At 48.5% G+C, this 16858-nt stretch overlaps 1 protein-coding gene across 8 annotated transcripts in view; it reads right to left on the bottom strand.

The window, feature by feature from the left end:
• HK1 (hexokinase 1) overlaps positions 1 to 16858 on the bottom strand; it is a 122996-nt gene that overhangs the window by 12015 nt on the left and 94123 nt on the right. For 4 of the 8 annotated variants that reach the window (XM_084992579.1, XM_084992578.1, XM_084992580.1 and 1 more), the window contains 7 exon segments: positions 14376 to 14531; positions 11101 to 11334; positions 8702 to 9006; positions 6690 to 6838; positions 6270 to 6389; positions 4300 to 4395; positions 1302 to 1401 (listed from right to left, as the gene is read on the bottom strand). In XM_084992579.1, coding sequence (XP_084848705.1) covers positions 1302 to 1401; positions 4300 to 4395; positions 6270 to 6389; positions 6690 to 6838; positions 8702 to 9006; positions 11101 to 11334; positions 14376 to 14531 — 1160 coding nt within the window. 8 annotated transcript variants of the gene reach the window in all.

The following is a 16858-nucleotide window of genomic DNA, read 5'->3' as shown; positions in this document are numbered from 1 at the left end:
TCTGGAGTTCCCGTCGTGGCTCAGGGGTTAATGAATCCGACTAGGAACCATGAGGTTGCAGGTTCAATCCCTGACCTTGCCCAGTGGGTTAAGGATATGGCATTGCCGTGAGCGGTGGTGTAGGTCGCAGATGTGGCGGCTACAGCTACAATTAGACCCCTAGTCTGGGAACCTCCATGTGCCGTGGGTGCAGTCCTAGAAAAGACAAACAAACAAACAAACAAAAAAAAACCCTGCCTCTCACCCCAGCAGCTGGGTCCCTCACAAACAGTGGCTGCAATCTGCTTCCTTTCTCTGCTTCCTTCCCAGCCACAGGCCTGGGCCCTTCCTTACAAGCCCTGAGAGTTGCCCTGATGAGTGCCAGCTCCAGGCACTCCCACCCCATCCATCGTAGCCACCACGAAGCCTGGTGGGGTTGATAGGGATGGAGCAGGCACAGGTAGTTGTAAAAGTCCCATTAGGGGACCACAGATAGAGAGGGAAACCCAGGGGAGGCCACTGTTAAGTCAATAATTGCTGAAGAGGGTCATCAGAACAGGGCAGGGTTGCTTGCCTAGTGGAGGCAGGAGACCTGCCTCAGGTCATTGGGTGGGGGATGGGGTGAGGCCTGCATTCAGGTTCAGACTAAGGGCAGGAGTTTGAGGGCCAAGGGCTGTGCTTCTGCTGATTTGAATAAGCACCAGGACAGTCCTAGTCTGACTTTACCGGGTCAAATACTCTCTTACTGGATGCTACTACTCGTGGATGCTACTACTCGAAGAAAGAGGAAGAGGTGGTTTTTTCCCATTGCCACTCCCCTCGGATGATAAAACTGTAGCCTACCTGATCCTGGGGCAGAGTCTCCTTGCCTGCCCGCTTGCATTTCTCACAAGTGACCTAACTTAGTAAATCTTAATAAATCTGCTTGCCTAACTTTGTCTCTCACTGAATTCCTTCTGCGTTGCTGTAGCTGTGGCTACAGCTCTCTTTGGACCCCTAACCTGGGAACCTCCATATGCCTCGGGTGCAGCCCTAAAAAGACACAAAAAGAAAAAGATAAAACTGTGGGTTCAAGTCTCAATCTGGGTCCTGGCTAGGTGGAGGCCATTCATTAATGCTGTGAGGTTCAGCACCGCTGTTGAGGGAGAGGGATCCCTGGAGAGCACTGCAGCCTCGGGCCAGGATGAACCTCAGGAGGTGGCAAAGGGACAGCACTGCTAGATGTACTGTCAGCACTGAGGGGCACTGAGGGCTGAGCTGTGCTCAGGGCCCCACAGAGCTGGCCTTCCCCACCCCCAAGAAGGACCTTCCAGGACACCCACCTACGATGAGTCCAACCTCGCAGGTGGGTTCCTCATAAGCACAGGTCATCATGGTGCCCACCGTGTCATTGACCACAGCCACCACGTCCAGGTCGAATTCCTTTGGAAAGAAAGACACACAAGTTTGGCTTATTTAAGGGAGGGACATGATAATGTGAGAAAAAATATATATACATGTATGTGTGACTGGGTCATCCTGCTATACAGCAGAAAATTGACAGAACACTACACCAGCTCTAATGGAAAAAATAAAAATCACTATTTAAAAAAAAAAGGGAGGGACAGCACTGTCTAGCTTGAGTTCTGCAGGGTCACTGTGCCACACTGTGGTCAGAAAGCCGGTGGTGCCTCATCTGAAAGAGTTTCCTTACCAGCTTGTGAAAGGGACTGGAATCCTCCTTCACTGAACATCTATCATTACTGATGCATCTGAAGCTTGAGATGTAAAGAAAGGAGGTATGCTACCCATTTCACAGATGGCCCTGAAGGACTAGAGAGGCAGCATAGAACAGAGGAAAGACAGGGAGAATGGCCAAAGAGCTCTTTCTCTTGGGAGTTTAAAGTGTTAGTTTTTTAGGAGTTCCCTGGTGGCTCAGCAGGTTAAAGATCCAGCATTGTCACTGCAGCAGCCTGGGTTGCTGCTATGGTGAGGGTTTGATCCTTGGCCCAGGAACTTCTGCATGCCACAGACGAAAAAATAAAAATTAAGCAACTAAGTGTTACAGCCTTTCAGAGGGCAAAATACAAATGTCAAATACAGAATCTGTCCTTCAGAGACACAGGCAGGTTCACAAAGGCACACGTGAGGGTATTTACAAAAGGGGCTATGTAAGCCCTGGTTTGGGCAAGCTGGGGAATTCTGTACGGCCAAGAAAATGAGTGCGACTGGCCACTACGTAGTGACAAGAAAGATGCCTGTTTCATATTAAATGAAAAAAGCCAACTGTAATATAGTATATACGGTATGACTCCCATTTAGAAAATGTGTGTATCTCCATGCATATTTATATATGTATGGAAAGTATGTTGGAAGAATGCTAACATTAAGAGTTGTGAAATGGGCAAAAAGAGGTCAGGTTTCTTCTTAGTGAAATCCATTCATTTCAACCTTTCTGACTGCCTTGTATTGTCTGCCCTTCTGAACTGGAGACGCCTGAACTGTTTTTTTTTTTTTTTTTTTTTTTTAACTTCTCACTGATTCCCTCATTAATTAATAAGTAAAAACTTCATTTCTTATTATGAAATATAACACATATAGAATAACACATCACATGAAAATATACGGCTTAAGGAATTAATAGAACAAGAAAACCCAAGTAACCACCACCTCGTTCCAAGAAGCAGAATATTGGGGGAGCAGCATAGGTTGCAGATGCAGCTCAGATCTGGCGTTGCTGTGGTGATGTAGGCTGGCAGCTGCAGCTCCAATTTGACCCCTAGCCTGGGAACTTCCATATGCTACAGGTGCTGCTCTAAAAAGCAAGAAAAACAAAAAGAAACAATACTGGCGGTCTCCTTGTGGCTCAGTGGGTTAAAACACGGCACAGTGCCCATGAGGATGTGGGTTCGATCCTTGGCCTTGCTCAGTGGGTTAAGGATCTGTTGCCACAAGCTGTGGCATAGGTCAAAGATGTGGCTTGGACCCAGTTTGACCGATAGCCCAGGAACTTCCATATGCCACAGGTGTAGCCATAAAAAGAAAAAAAATTTGCTAGGTCCCCAGAAGCATGTGATCCTCCAGTGACCACCCCTTCCCTTTATCTCCAAGGAGACCTTTTTTTTGGCCTTGCCTATAGCATGTGGACATTCCTGGGCCAGGGACTGAACCTCTGCTGTAGCAGCAACCCAGGCCACTGCAGTGACAACACGGGATCCTTAACCCACTGCACCAAAAGGGAACACCCAAAGGGGTCATAATCTTGAAAAATAAAGAGCTCTGTCCTAGTTAAGCTACTGAGAGCTTATGAAATAAAGCAATGTTCAAGCGTTTGCACCATGGAGTCCCATGATATGGCATCAACAAATGTGTGAGGGATGCTTAGTTTCACAGCTCTATATTTTACACCATCTTTTATTTCATCTACCAAAATTAATTTTAGTAAAATAACACATTCAAAAAAAACTTCTGCATTTTTCATTTTATATCTTGTCAATGTCTTCTAGCCAAAGACCACCAGAAACACACCCACAGGGGGACAAAGTTGGGATTACTGACTGGTTGCTTGCAACACGGGCAAACACATCTCAGAAAGTGTTAGGAACCACAAGTAGAGGATGTGAGCCTGTGCTGGTAGCTTGAGGGAGGGTTCAAAGAAACGGGGCTTGGAATTTCCGCTGTGGCTCAGCGGAAACAAATTTGACTAGGATCCATGAGGACGAAGGTTTGATCCCTGGCCTCGCTCAGAGGCTTAAGAATCCAGCTGAGCTGTGGTGTAGGTCGCAGATGCAGCTTGGATCCTGCGTTGCTGTGGCTGTGGCATAGGCCAGTAGCTATGGCTCTGGCTCTGATTCAACCTCTAGCCTGGGAGCTTCCATGTGCCAAGGGTACGGCCCTAAAAAAAAAAAAAGGAAACGGGACTTTGCACTGGACTGGATGCTGTCAGGAAGCAGAACACTCTCCAAGCAAGTGCCCAGTTCTGCCTAAAGAGCACTCTGCTTCTCATCTAATTCCAACACAGTTAGTCGAGGAGGGGCTGTGATGATGGATGGTTGTGCTCCATGGCCCGTGTGCTCAGCCAAGGCCTGGAAAACAGTGCCAGGCTGTGCCCGCTGGCAACTTTTCTCCTTCTCGATCTGGGGGAGAGTCATGATTTTAGTTCCTAAAACAATCCTTTAAATAACACAAAACTGTTCCCTCTTTTATGGTTGGCAACTGGGAGAATGTTAATAGCCTTGTCACACGCTTCTGTATTGTTTGAATTCTTGACAGTGAGCAAGTCCAATCTTTATCATCCAACAAAACAGTAAAGAGTCTTAAAAACATCCTTTTCATAGTTACCTCTCTCCTTTTTATTGCATCCCTCAGTAAGGTCACCACATCGTGCCCCACGCAGTCAGTTGCCTTAAAACCCTTCGTCCAGGTGATCAAAATTCCCTGCAACATGATGACTACGGTTAATAATACTGTATTGCCAGGAGTTCCCTTGCTCAGTGGTTAATGAACCTGACTAGGATCCTGTGAGCTGTGGTATAGGTCAAAAACACGGCTCAGATCTGGTGTAGCAGCTGTAGCTCCAATTCAACCCCTAGCCTCAGAACCTCCATGTGCCTCAGGTGCGGCCCTTCCCCACCCCGCAAAAAAAAAAAAAAAAAAAAAAAAAGCAAAAAAAATTTTATACTGTATTGTCTATTTGACAGTTGCTAAAAGAATAGATCTTAAAGGTTCTCAACACAAGAAAAAAAATTTTTGTGGATTTCCTGCTGTGGCACAGTGGGTTAAGGATCTGGCATTGCTGCAGCTATGGCAGAGATTGAGACTGTGGATTGGATTGGATTTCTGACCCAGGAACTTCCATATGCCGCAGGTGTGGCAAAAAAAAAAAAAAATTATTTTGTAATTATGCGTCATGATGGATATTGACTCATTGTGGTAATCATTCTGCAAAATACACAAATATCAAATAATTACATTGTACACCTGAAACTAATACAATGTTGTATGTCAATTATACCTCAATTTGAAAAGACTATATCCTACTGTACAGCACAGGGAACTATATCCCATCTCTTGGAGTAGAACATGATGGAAGACAGTATAAGAAAAAGAATGTGTATATATGTGTGGGTCACTCTGCTGTACAGCAGAAATTGACACAACACTGTGAATCAACTATAATGGAAAAAATAAAAGTCATTAAAAGAAATCACCAGACCTTTAAAAACTGTGAAAAACAACTTTATTTGGGAGTTCTCTGGTGGTCTAGTGATTAGGACTCAGCACCTCGCCTCTGTGGCTCAGGTTTGATACTTGGTCTGGGAACAAAGATCCTGTATCAAACTGCGGCAGGCTGTAGCCAAAAAAACCCAAAAATCAAAACAAAACAAACCCCCCAAAACATACAAGTTTATGTGGACCCACCTGCTGAGATCTAAAAGTCCTTAAGAGGGAAAAAGCCCCAAGTCAGCACTGTGACTGGATTAAGTGGGTTCTAGAGGTAGGTGGTCATACCCAGCTTCCCAAGTGCTGTCTATTACATGCCTTAAACCCCAGCCTAAGGTCTCATGTGATGTGATGCCAACACCAGGGCCTCATCCCTGGTCATACCTCTACCTGTAAAACACAGAGGCACCTGCAGGATTGGTCTTGCATGCATGACTGCACAATCGGCTCCCTCCGCATGGAATATGCCCCCACCCCGCTGGCAGCCCTAAGCGTGGTGCTGCAGCTGCTGTGTCAGGGCTGGGGTCCTCCACTAGACTGTGGGCTTGCTGTGGGGGTGGGGTGGGGGGAACTATATGTCCAGGTCTCAGTCCCCAGCAGGTGCTCAAGCCCTGACTTTGGGCTGGTTTTGTCCCATTTATTGGACAAACATTTATTAAGCATCTCCTCTGTGAGCAAGAGCACTGTGTTTAGGGCCTGTGGGGAACACGGGTCCTTGCTCAAGGACCACATGGCATCAGAGAAGAGAAAGATAACAAAGATCACTAAAAACTGTGTAAAAAGTGCTATAACCAGGCAACATTAGAGGGAATGGGGACACCAAGGAGGGTGAGATTCTCTGGCCTGGAGGATTGGGAGGCTTCCCCAAAGACAGGAATGTTTTAAATGATAAAAGAAGAATAGAGAGAGTCTTAAGACATCCTAGAGGGTATGACATAAGGCCTGGGTCAAGCCACTGTGACTGACAGCTAAGCTGTGCCAGAATCAAAAGATGCAGAGGCTAGAGGAAGCCTCAAAAGAGCCAACCCACACTGACAAGGGACAGTCAGTGCTGCCCTGTGTCTGATGCCTGGAAAGGGGAGACTCACCACATCCAAGTTCGTCTGCTTGCAGGGAAACGAAAACGTGAAGCCCAGAGGCATTCTGGGGCCCTTGATGCCCATGTAGTCCAGGAAGTCAGAGATGCAGGAAACGATGTGGTCAAACAGCTTTAGGACAAAGGAAGAGATTACCCAGGCACCCTCTGGTTTCACCTCTTCAGTGCACAGGTACACGTGCACACACGTGCACACATACCCGGATACATGCAGAGCAAGTCCTCCTCTCCAGATCTTCACAGCCCCCCAGTACCCTAAGCCCTGCCTGGCTGAATGCACCTGACGCTTCAGACCATGAGACACAACTGTGCTGCAGCACACATCACATGCAGGTTCTGGGGGCCACCGATGCCATTGGCTGGAAGTGTGATGCACACACGCTAGGACAGTATAAAAGCAAAGCCGTCTCACCTCTTCCCCAGTGCCCTGCATGATTTCAATGGGAATGGCGTAGATTTTGTTGTGCATTTCCACCGATCTCTTTTTCCCACTACGAATTTTCACCAGCAGGACGCGGAAGTTCGTTCCTCCAAGATCCAGGGCCAAGAAGTCACCGTGCTCTGTTGTGGTCAAGAACACAAAGAGGGTCAAGAGGAGCTCGTTTTATCTCCTGGCAGCCAGTAACCCCAAGACTTCCAACTTTCAAGGGAAGAACCGCATATTAAATACAGGTCTCCCCTCAGCCCACAGCTCAGGCTCAGAGAGGGTCAGCACTAACTCACTGACTACCACAACCTTTGGACCACACCAGAAGGACAAAAGGCCCCATGGATGAACCATTTGTCACAATAAACAAATAAACATTATCAGGCTCCTAAAAAGCTTGGCAACAATGACCTGCTGTTAGGGAATCTCATATAAAAATTAATAATATAGAGAGTTCCTACTGTGTTTCAGTGGGTTAAGAACCCAACAGTCTCCATGAGGATGCTGGTTCCATCCCCGCCCTCACTCAGTGGGTTAAGGATCTGATATTGCCGCAAGCCACAGTGTAGGTCGCAGATTTGGCTCAGACTGGTGCTGCTATGGCTGTGGCATAGGCTGGGAGCTGCAGCTTCAATTTGACCCTTAGCCTGGGAACTTCTATATGCCATAGGTACAGCCATAAAAAGAAAAAAAAAATTAATAATATAGACCGGTGTGTAGAGTCTTTGCAAAAATGACCACGATCATTCCTCCTTGTACACTTGCTTCTCTGCAAAGTGATTTTGCTGCTCTTCCAGTCAAAACATGGAATCCATTTCCTCCTCCCCTTGGATCTGGCCTGGCCAACAGAATGTGGGAAAAGCAGAGATGAGCCAGTCCTAGCCTAGGCCTCCAAGAGGCTCCTACAAAGAGCCCAGTGGCCTGCTGGAGGAACAGACACATGACCAGGTACTCCTGCACCCCAGCTGACGAATGCTGGATATGTGGGGGAGGCCCCCTAGCTGACCCACCAGGGACTGCAGGTGCGTGAATAAGTCCAGTAAAGATCAGTCCGGCCTGGCCCAGATGAGCAACAATCAATTGCTAACCAACAGACCCTTGAACAACAGTAAATGGTTGCTGTTTTAAGCCACTAAGTTTGAGGATGGTTTATAATGCAATAGTAATTTACATGTAGGAAATGTTCCTATCACAAACACTCACTGGTCTCCCCAGAGTGCTCAGCTCCAAGAGGACCAGCAAGGTCAACAGTAAGGGCTGGATGCTGAGCTCCAAACTGCCCAGTGTAAAAATCTCCAGCCCCCTGTGTGCCTCACACGCACCCCGCCTGCAACCCAGGACCTAGGAAGAAGGTATTGGGTGTTTATCCTTCTTCCTGTTTACCCTATTTATCAGAGGACCTATAGCAAACTCAGGGCTTCAGGACTTGGCCAGCTCTCTCTTTTTTTTTTTTTTGTCTTTTTGTCTTTTTAGGGCCACACCTGAAGCATATGGAGATTCCCAGGCCAGGGGTCCAATCAGAGTTGTAGCCACCGGCCTATGCCAGAGCCACAGCAACTCAGGATCTGAGTTGCGTCTGCGACCTAAACCACAGCTCACAGCAACGCTGGATCCTTAACCCACTAAGCCAGGCCAGAGATTGAACCCGCATCCTCGTGGATGCTAGTCGGGTTCACTAACTGCTGAGCCACGACTAGAACTCCTGAAGCTCTCTTCTTTTAAGAATACTTTCTAATTCTGAGCAGGGTTGTGGTTTTAGAGATGGCACCTGCCTGGGAGGCTGGACCAGGGGAAGTCAACTGCCTTGAGTCACACACATGTCAAATCAGTGGTAAAAATGGAAAAGAGAGGTTTGAGTGGGTTGCTAGCTCTTACCAAAGCCAGGCAATCCTAGTGTAACTGTGTCCCCGGAGAGGCCAACCTCCCTGCAGCCCCATGGGGACTTGTCACTGGTATGAGAGGCAGGAGGAGCACACCAGCTCCCCCAGAGTCCTTACCCGTCCCATCAGGAGTGCTCCGGACAAAGGAGGGCAGCATCTTGACCACGGCCTTGTCATGCGTCTCCTTCTTCAGCCCCAAATCCATCTCGGCCCGCATCCTCCTTTTCACCTCCAGCAGCATATCCTTGGTGAGACTGAAGTGGGCCAGGGTCTCCTGGATCTGCCGGTGCTGCTCAGCCAGGCGGTAGGCCACCGCAGTCACCATGGCGGCCCCCTTACCGCTGCCGCTCTCCGAGAGGAGGAAACGCACATCACAGTCGGGCACCAAGCGCCTCAGAGTCTTGTGGAAACGCCGGGAGTACCTGGGACGTGGGGGGCACCACAGCCAGACTGAGCCGGACTGTAGGGGCCTCGAGGACTGCCTTTTCTCTTTTTTCACACTTTAATTCCATCTACTACACTTGCCTTCCTCAGTACTCAAGTCATACACATCCACCGTAGGAGAGTTGGCAAGTGCAGACAGGCAAAAAAGGGAAAAGTGAAATCACCCATAGTCATCATAAAAAGACAAGGTTCTCATTATTATATGAATATTGAATTCAGAAAATTCAGGCTCCAGAAGTTCCCATTGTGGGTCAGTGGAAACGAATCTGAAGAGCACCCATGAGGATGCAGGTTCAATCCCTGGCCTTGCTCAGTGGGTTAAGGATCTGGCCTTGCTATGGCTGTGGCTCAGGCTGGCAGCTGCAGCTCAGATTTAACACCTAGCCTGGAAACCTCCATATGCTACAGGTGTAGCCCTAAAAAGTCCGAGAAAGAAAAGAAAAAGATAATTCAGAGTCCAAAAAAATTTTGTCTTCCACCATGACAAGGAGATGATACATAATACAGCACTGTGGTCAACAAAGAGGCCAGTGTTTAAAAGTCAGACAGGGAGTTCCTATTGTGGCTCAGCAGGTTGAGAACCCAACTACGATCCATGAGGATGCGGGTTTGATCCCTGGCCTTGCTCAGTGGGTTAAGGATCTGGCACTGCCGTGAGCTGTGGTGTAGGTTGCAGACGCAGCTCAGATCTGGAGTTTCTGTGGCTGTGGCTGTGGCTGTGGCCAGTGGCTATAGTTCTGATTCGACCCCTAGCCCAGAAACTTCCATATGCCACAGGGATGGCCCTAAAAAGCAAAAAAAAAAAAAAAAAAAAAAGAACCTGGCAGATAGTAACAGCTAACTCGCTCAGCAACACTAAATTATTTCAGTTTAACTCAATTTTTATTTAACTGTTACTAGAACTGCAAGGCTACTGCACATGCGTATTATATATACAATGGGAGAAATATCTGAGGTCCTGAACAAAAAATCATGCCACAGGCAGTTACTGTTAAAACTCGGTATATAAAGACTTAGAATTCACCTTTAGACTTTTAAAAAGGTACAAACTGGGAGTTCCCATGGCTGCCCAGTGGAAGCAAACCTGACTAATATCCATGAGGATGCAAGTTTGATCCCTGGCCTCGCTCAGTAGGTTAGGGATCCAGCGTTGCCATGAGCTATGGTATGTGTAGGTCGCAGGTGTGGCTCAGATCCTGTGTTGCTGTGGCTGTGGTGTATGCTGGCAGCTACAGCTCTGATCTGACCCCTAACCTGGGAGCTTCCGTATGCCGCAGGTGCCCTAGAAGCTAAATAAATAAATAAATAGATAGATAGATACAAAACATGTTTTTAGTGGCCACAGAAGGCTTTTGATGCTAAGGAGTCCAAGAGCCAAGAAGGCAGCATCGGTGGGGACCATTTACAACTTAGTTTCTCTCTGGCTCTCAGATGCAAAGCATGGACAAGTTGCCAGTTTAAAAAAAGTATAGAGAGGAATTCCCTGGTGGCCTAGCAGGATAAGGATGCAGCATTGTCACTGCTATTTCCTGGCGTGGGAACTTCCAAGGATACAGCCAGAAAAAAAAGAAGAAAAAAGGTACTATCACTGCAGTTTCCTGGTGTTATAGTGGTTAGCATTTGGCATTTCACTGCTGTGGCATAGGTTCAATCTCTGGTCTGGAAACTGTACTATCTGAGTGTTTAGGGGACTTAAGAAACTCATAGGAGTTTCTAAAACAGGAATGTGGGCACTAGACCCATGACCCGAGTTACAGCGAGGATTAAAGTCCCTGACAAAATGCAGACAAGAAAGAGAATTTAAGATACAGACACATTCCACCCAGTGTTCCTGGCAGCCACAGAAGTCTCAAACAAAGCTTACAAAATGAGGAGAGATACAGTGCAAAAAGAATCGAGACCCACAAGAAGCAGCTGAGGGCTGGATACCTCCCCAAGTGGACCACTCTGCTCAGAACCAGATATTGTCTTGTCCACCAAAAACCTTCACTGGGTGCAAAAGTCTGACCTCTGGAGAAGGTCCTTAGCCCAGACCAGTACTGCGTGCCAAGTGGAGCAAAGGGCAGACTCACTGTGGGTGCGTCTTGTAAAGAGACCCGTCGACACCAACCGTGGTCCGCAGCCTGGGTGTGCTCTTGTTATCTCGAAGGCGATTCAAGATGGCGCCCAGCGTCGCAGCCACCAGGTTGGCCGAGCGAAAGGAGACGATGGTGCACACGTGCTGGACCGAAATACAGTCGTCATCGGATGGCTCCACCCCCAGGCGGGTCAGGATTTCTTTGGCATTGTGAAGGCCTTCCTTATTCCTGTGAGGTTAGAGGCCAATACTTGTGAGTTAAAGACCACACCAGGTAGCACAGAGCACTGAGGGCTGAAGGTCCTGGAAAGGGGAACTCCCTTTGCCACAGGCACAGGGCCTGGGAGTGTGGCAGTCAAGTGCCTGAGAAGAGAGGGAGAAGGGGTCCCCTCCTTGAGAAATCCCGAGCAGCAGGAGAAACTGTAGGAGGCTGGGTAATGGCATGTTGGGCTCATGGAGAGATGTGGAGAGGCCAGAAGACATGACCCTGAACAGGTGGAGAAATGGCTGCTTCCACCCCTGGGCTCATTGTCCAGGAGGCTCAGGGGAGAAGCGCCTGCTCTTTGGGTAGGTCAGCAACACGGGATCCGAGCCGCATCTGTGACCTACACCACAGCTCACAGCAATGCCGGATCCTTAACCCACTGAGCAAGGGCAGGGACCAAACCCGCATCCTCATGGATCCTAATTGAGTTTGTTAACTGCTGAGCCATGACGGGAACTCCTCCAGTCAAATTTTGATTTGCTGCATAAATGCTTTGTATATCTTTTCTTGATTCATTCCAGGGTAGAGCTTTATTACTACTGTAGATGTCTATTTTTTAAAAAGAATATATATATGCATATGTATATACATTGTATATATTTTAATGTACCATATTAAGGTAATATGTTAACAATGGGGAAAACTGGGTGAAGGAATGTGTAATACATTTATAATTTTTCCGTTAGTCTAAAAATATTCTAAAAAGATTCATTTTTTATTTTTTATCTTATGATTTTTATTTTTCCCATTATAGTTGATTTTAAATGATTTACTTAGGAGTTCCCATTGTGGCGCTACAGAAAACAAACAAAACGAGTATCCATGAGGATGTGGGTTCAATCCCTGGCCTTGCTCGGTGGGTCAAGGATCTGGTGTTGCCATGAGCTGTGGTGTAGGTTGCAGAAGCAGCTTGGACCCCACGTTGCTGCAGCTATGGTGTAGGCCGGAGGCTACAGCTCCTATTTGACCCCCAGCCTGGGAACTTCCCTGTGCTGCAGGTGTGGCCCTAAAAAACAAAAACAAACAAAAAACCAAAAACAACAAAAAGAGGTATTTAAAAATATATACATATTTTTGCAGTTCTCTTGTGGCATAGCAGATTAAGGATCTGGTGTTGTCACTGCTATGGCATGGGCTCAGTCTCTGGCCCTGGAACTGTGACATGCCACAGGTGCAGCCAAAAAAAGTGTGTGTGTGTGTGTGTGTGTGTGTACATATATACATATATACATATATATATGTATATATATACACACATATTTTAATTATTGTCAATATATAGAAATATAAGTGACTTTTGCACCTTATCGCTAGACATCTTCTTAACCTCCCCTGTTATCATAATCCCTTGTACAAATATTTTTTGGTTTTCCATACAGACAATTATCATCTGCAAATAATGACAGTTTTACTTCCTCTTTTGCCGATTCTTGTGCCTTTGATTTTTTTTTTCTTTCTTAAAAAAAAAAAAAAAATTACCTAAGCCTCCAGGGAAATACTGAATAGAAACAGGTGATACTGTCTTGCTCCTGATTTTAAAGAGAATGCTTCCAACATCTGCAGCTGACAGGGTGTTTTTAAACATACATGCTTTCTTGAGAGAGTTCAAGCAGATTTTGTTTCTTGGCAACCAAGGAGCCAACACCAGAAACAGGCTCAGAGGAAGGCAGGCATTTCCTGATCTGTCAGTGCTTCTGAAGACAAGCCACGAGGCTCGTGCTCCCTCCCCTCCCAGCGGCTGACCAGGGGACTTAAGCAAAGAGCCAACTGGGAACTCAGCAGTGGGCATTCCTACTGATGATAGCTCTGCACCAATCTCTGCTGAAGGAGAGTGAGGCCAGGACTCCAATGTAAAATAAAAGTCCAGACAAAGTCCTTTCCACTTGCATCAGCATCTTCTCCCAGAAGCCAGAGCCAGGACGCTACTGGCTCTGTCCAAATTCACAGGACCATGGCCAGGCAGCAGGATGCCTGCCTCCTGCAGAGATGAAATGGCATTTCTAGCACCAAGCTGGCCCTGTCTTTAAGCAGTGGCCTCACAGGGCTACGAGGAGTCTCTTGAACCACGAAAGAGCCTGGTGGCACACAGAACTGGTTACCGGACAGGAGGAGCCCTTCAGACGTGGAGCCATCTGACTCATCAAACTGCCCAGCATCAAGTTTACCAAGCTTACCTTCTTCCATCTCAGGTGAAAGCCTGAAAATGACAGTCGAGGCAGAGAAGTCTGGGTTTCTTATATTGAGGCCAAAAGGCAGGGGCCAGATTGCTGGCCTGGGCTCTGTCCTTCTGTGGCTATCTGTCCTGTCTTATCTCTTAATCACTGTTTCTCAAACCTGTACCCAGAGAACACTTCTGGCTATGAACAGGTGAGCGTACACGTGTATGAGTGTTGGGAGGCAGGGAGCAGGAAGGAGAGGCAGGAGGGGGAAGGGTGTTTCAGGCACAAAATATTTTGGGAAATTAACCAGTTAACCAAAGTAAAGTGGGTTTTCTTTAAAATGCTAATGGATATCATGTACATGTCTAAATGGAGGATAAGCAGGCAGCATTTCCCAAACCTACTGGCCACAGAATTCTTTTTCCAGGGAAAACCTGGTGATTTTGAGGTCACGAGGGTTCCGTGGAACACCATCTGGGAAAGGCCCTGATATCCCAAAGGAGGAATTAACCCAGGCCTGCAGCCGGTCAGCTCCTATTCACCACCAGGACTCTAATCCAGTTTTGTGTGTGTGTGTGTGTGTGTGAGGGGGAGGGTGAAGAGTGAAGACACGGCTTTTGGCATTTGCCACTAACTAGATGGCTCTTCAACGAGCTGCCACCAGGTGCCTGCGGAGAGAGCAGCCCAGGACAGGTGAGCTAAGGGAGAAGGGAGACTGACCAGAGAGCCCTGACACTCTCAAGGAGAAGCCCAGCAATCCAGGACTCCAGGGGTAACAAGGGACCCGTGGCTCTTCTCTGCCCAGTGCCCCCCAGAAAGCCTCGAGCAGGGGGTGGGGGCACTTACTTTTCTATGGCTGACACATCACTGGTGTTGAACTTCCCTCTGGTGAGCAGCTCCGGGGTGATTCGCCCTTCAAATAAGAGGCCCTCTTTGGCCATCTTGACCAGGATCAGTCGGACCAGCTCACCCATGTACATGCCACTGACCATCTTCTCGAACCTGCAGGAGAAAAGCGCCCGGGCACTTGTCAGGTCTTTGCTACGTCCCAGCACTCAGGCAACTCACGAAGGGTGAGAGCCACACAAGCAGAGAGGAAGCCACAGCCCCCTTCCTCACAAACTCAGTCTCACTGGCCAGCAAGACTACACACTTGTGTGACTGCTTAATCACAGATGGACAGTTTGGGTGGCGGACAGGGTCATCCAAACCCCACACCCATCCCCAGGATAGGAAACGGGAGGAGAGCACCACGGGGCAGGGGCAGGCAGGGAAGGCTGCCTGGAGGCGGGGGGAGCATTGGGTTTAAATTCAGGTTGACAAGAAAGCCAGACAGAAATGAGCAGAATGTGACTGTCTCTTACAAAACTTCATGCTGTGCTTTTCTTTCTTTCTTTCTTTCTTTTTTTTTTTTTTGGCTATACCTGCGGCATGCAGAAGTTCCCAGGCCAGGGGTTGAACCTGAGTCACAGCAGTGACAACACCGAATCCTTAACCCCTAGGCCACCAGGGAACTCCTGCCCTATACTTTTTAAAGGGCTTTCACCTTCATCCTGCTATCAGGAAGCTCTCCAATCCCTACAGGAAGGTGGCCAGAAATTATCCTCTCTCAGCTCAGGAAGGGTAAATGCCTTCCCCGAGGGAAGACGAAGGGCTGAGGTGCACCCTCTCCCCACGGGACCCCTGTCTCTGGTCACCTCCCTGGCATCCATGTTCTCCTTCTCCAGCCAAAAAGGCCAGGAGTGTGCTTTGGGGAACTCCCTCCCTCCCCACTGACCTCTCCCTACATCCCAGGAGAGGGCTCCGAGTGGCTTAAAGCCAATCAGCTCTACTGCTCGGGCCACATTTGGCCACAGGCCAATCCCAGCAGATTGGCTCTCCTGGGAGGTGTGGGCGGGGTGGGCTCCATGACTACAGCAGCCATACGGAGCCCAACACTGCAGGGAGGAGGCTGCCAGGAACTCGACGCCACATCTGAGCCAGATCCAGGCCCCAAATCCTGGCTGACCAGAGGCCAGAAGAGAGTCCCGAGCAGGACGGATCAGAGGCATGTCCACATCAGGGCGGCCGGCCTCTCCTCTGAGGGAGTCCAGCTGGCACACCCAGAGCTGGTTGTGACACAGCAAAACAATCTGTTCCATTCAGAGCCGGGCCCTGGAGCCAGGGATGCTGCTGAGACCTGAGCACCCGGCCCTCCCTCGCCCCAAAACAAGGCGCAGGAAACATAGTTCTCATTGTTCCACTCCAACAGGACCAGACAGGAACGCTCCAGCCACGGCTGTGTCGAGGATCCCTGGGAGGATCCTGGCTGCCCTGCCCAGCTGCTGCCACAAGCACCTGTGGGAACGGCCTCTGTGCAGCCCAAACCAGAATCTCAGAGCAGGAAGGAGCCAGGCTGCCTGGGCTCAAGCCTGGCTCTGCCACCTGCGATGCTACTCACTCCTCTGGGCCTTGGTTTCTTTACCTACATAATGCGGATCACGGCAGGGCCTACCCACAAGGTTGAACAGAGGATAGGGATTGATACAGGTAAAGTGCCACAGTGCCTGGTTAATAATGAGTGCTGTGACCCTTGCCATGTGTCTCACACTTAACTAAGCACTTGACGCATATTAATTTATTTCATCCTTGGGACAACCCCATGAGATAGACATTATCATTACCCCATTCCACAGATGAGAAAACTGAGGCATAGAGCAGTTACACAACTTGCCCAGCGTCACAGAGCTAATATAAGTGGCAACTCCACGTTGTTAACCCAGTGAAATGCAGCCCCAGAGTATATGCTCTAACCACTGTGCTGTTCTGCCCCTCTCATGGGCACGTCCCTCTCAGTGTCATTAAATGTTACCAGTTACTGTCATGCTAGCAGCCAGTAGCCCCACCCCTAACTAGCCTCTGCTTGTCCAGTTCACTTCTCCTAAGCAGCCTGCCCCCATGTTGGGCAAGTGTGACAACAGAAAGGTTGTTCTCCTCAAGGTGAGTTACAAACAACATCCCGGCCCCCCTACCGTGGCTTCTCACTCTGCCTCCTGGAGACACGCAGAAGGATGTGCTCCCCTTTCTACATGATGGTCTCTTAAACACATAGATACTGCCATCCATCCCCCTTTACAGATAAAGGAAGCCCCAGGCCAGAGGTCTGTCCTTCCTCAGTCCTTAGAGACTCTGTTGGAGCAAGTGAACGAGGCAACAGCACTCCTCACCAGCCTCCAGTGAAACTAAGCAAGTCATGATCTGCCTCTCAGCCGTCAGGTGCCTAAGACCACAGGCCAGTGGGTGGCACCCTGGTGCTGCAGCATCACTGCCTACTGGCGAGCACAGGAGGG

This window comes from Sus scrofa, chromosome 14 (assembly GCF_054392235.1).
Source record: "Sus scrofa isolate SSC_HxYL_T2T_F1_AM1 chromosome 14, Sscrofa_HxYL_maternal_Yorkshire_Landrace_v2.0, whole genome shotgun sequence".
NCBI classification, from domain to species: Eukaryota; Metazoa; Chordata; class Mammalia; order Artiodactyla; family Suidae; genus Sus; species Sus scrofa.
Note: the sequence above shows the minus strand (reverse complement) of the source record. Positions and strands in the feature narration are given on the sequence as shown.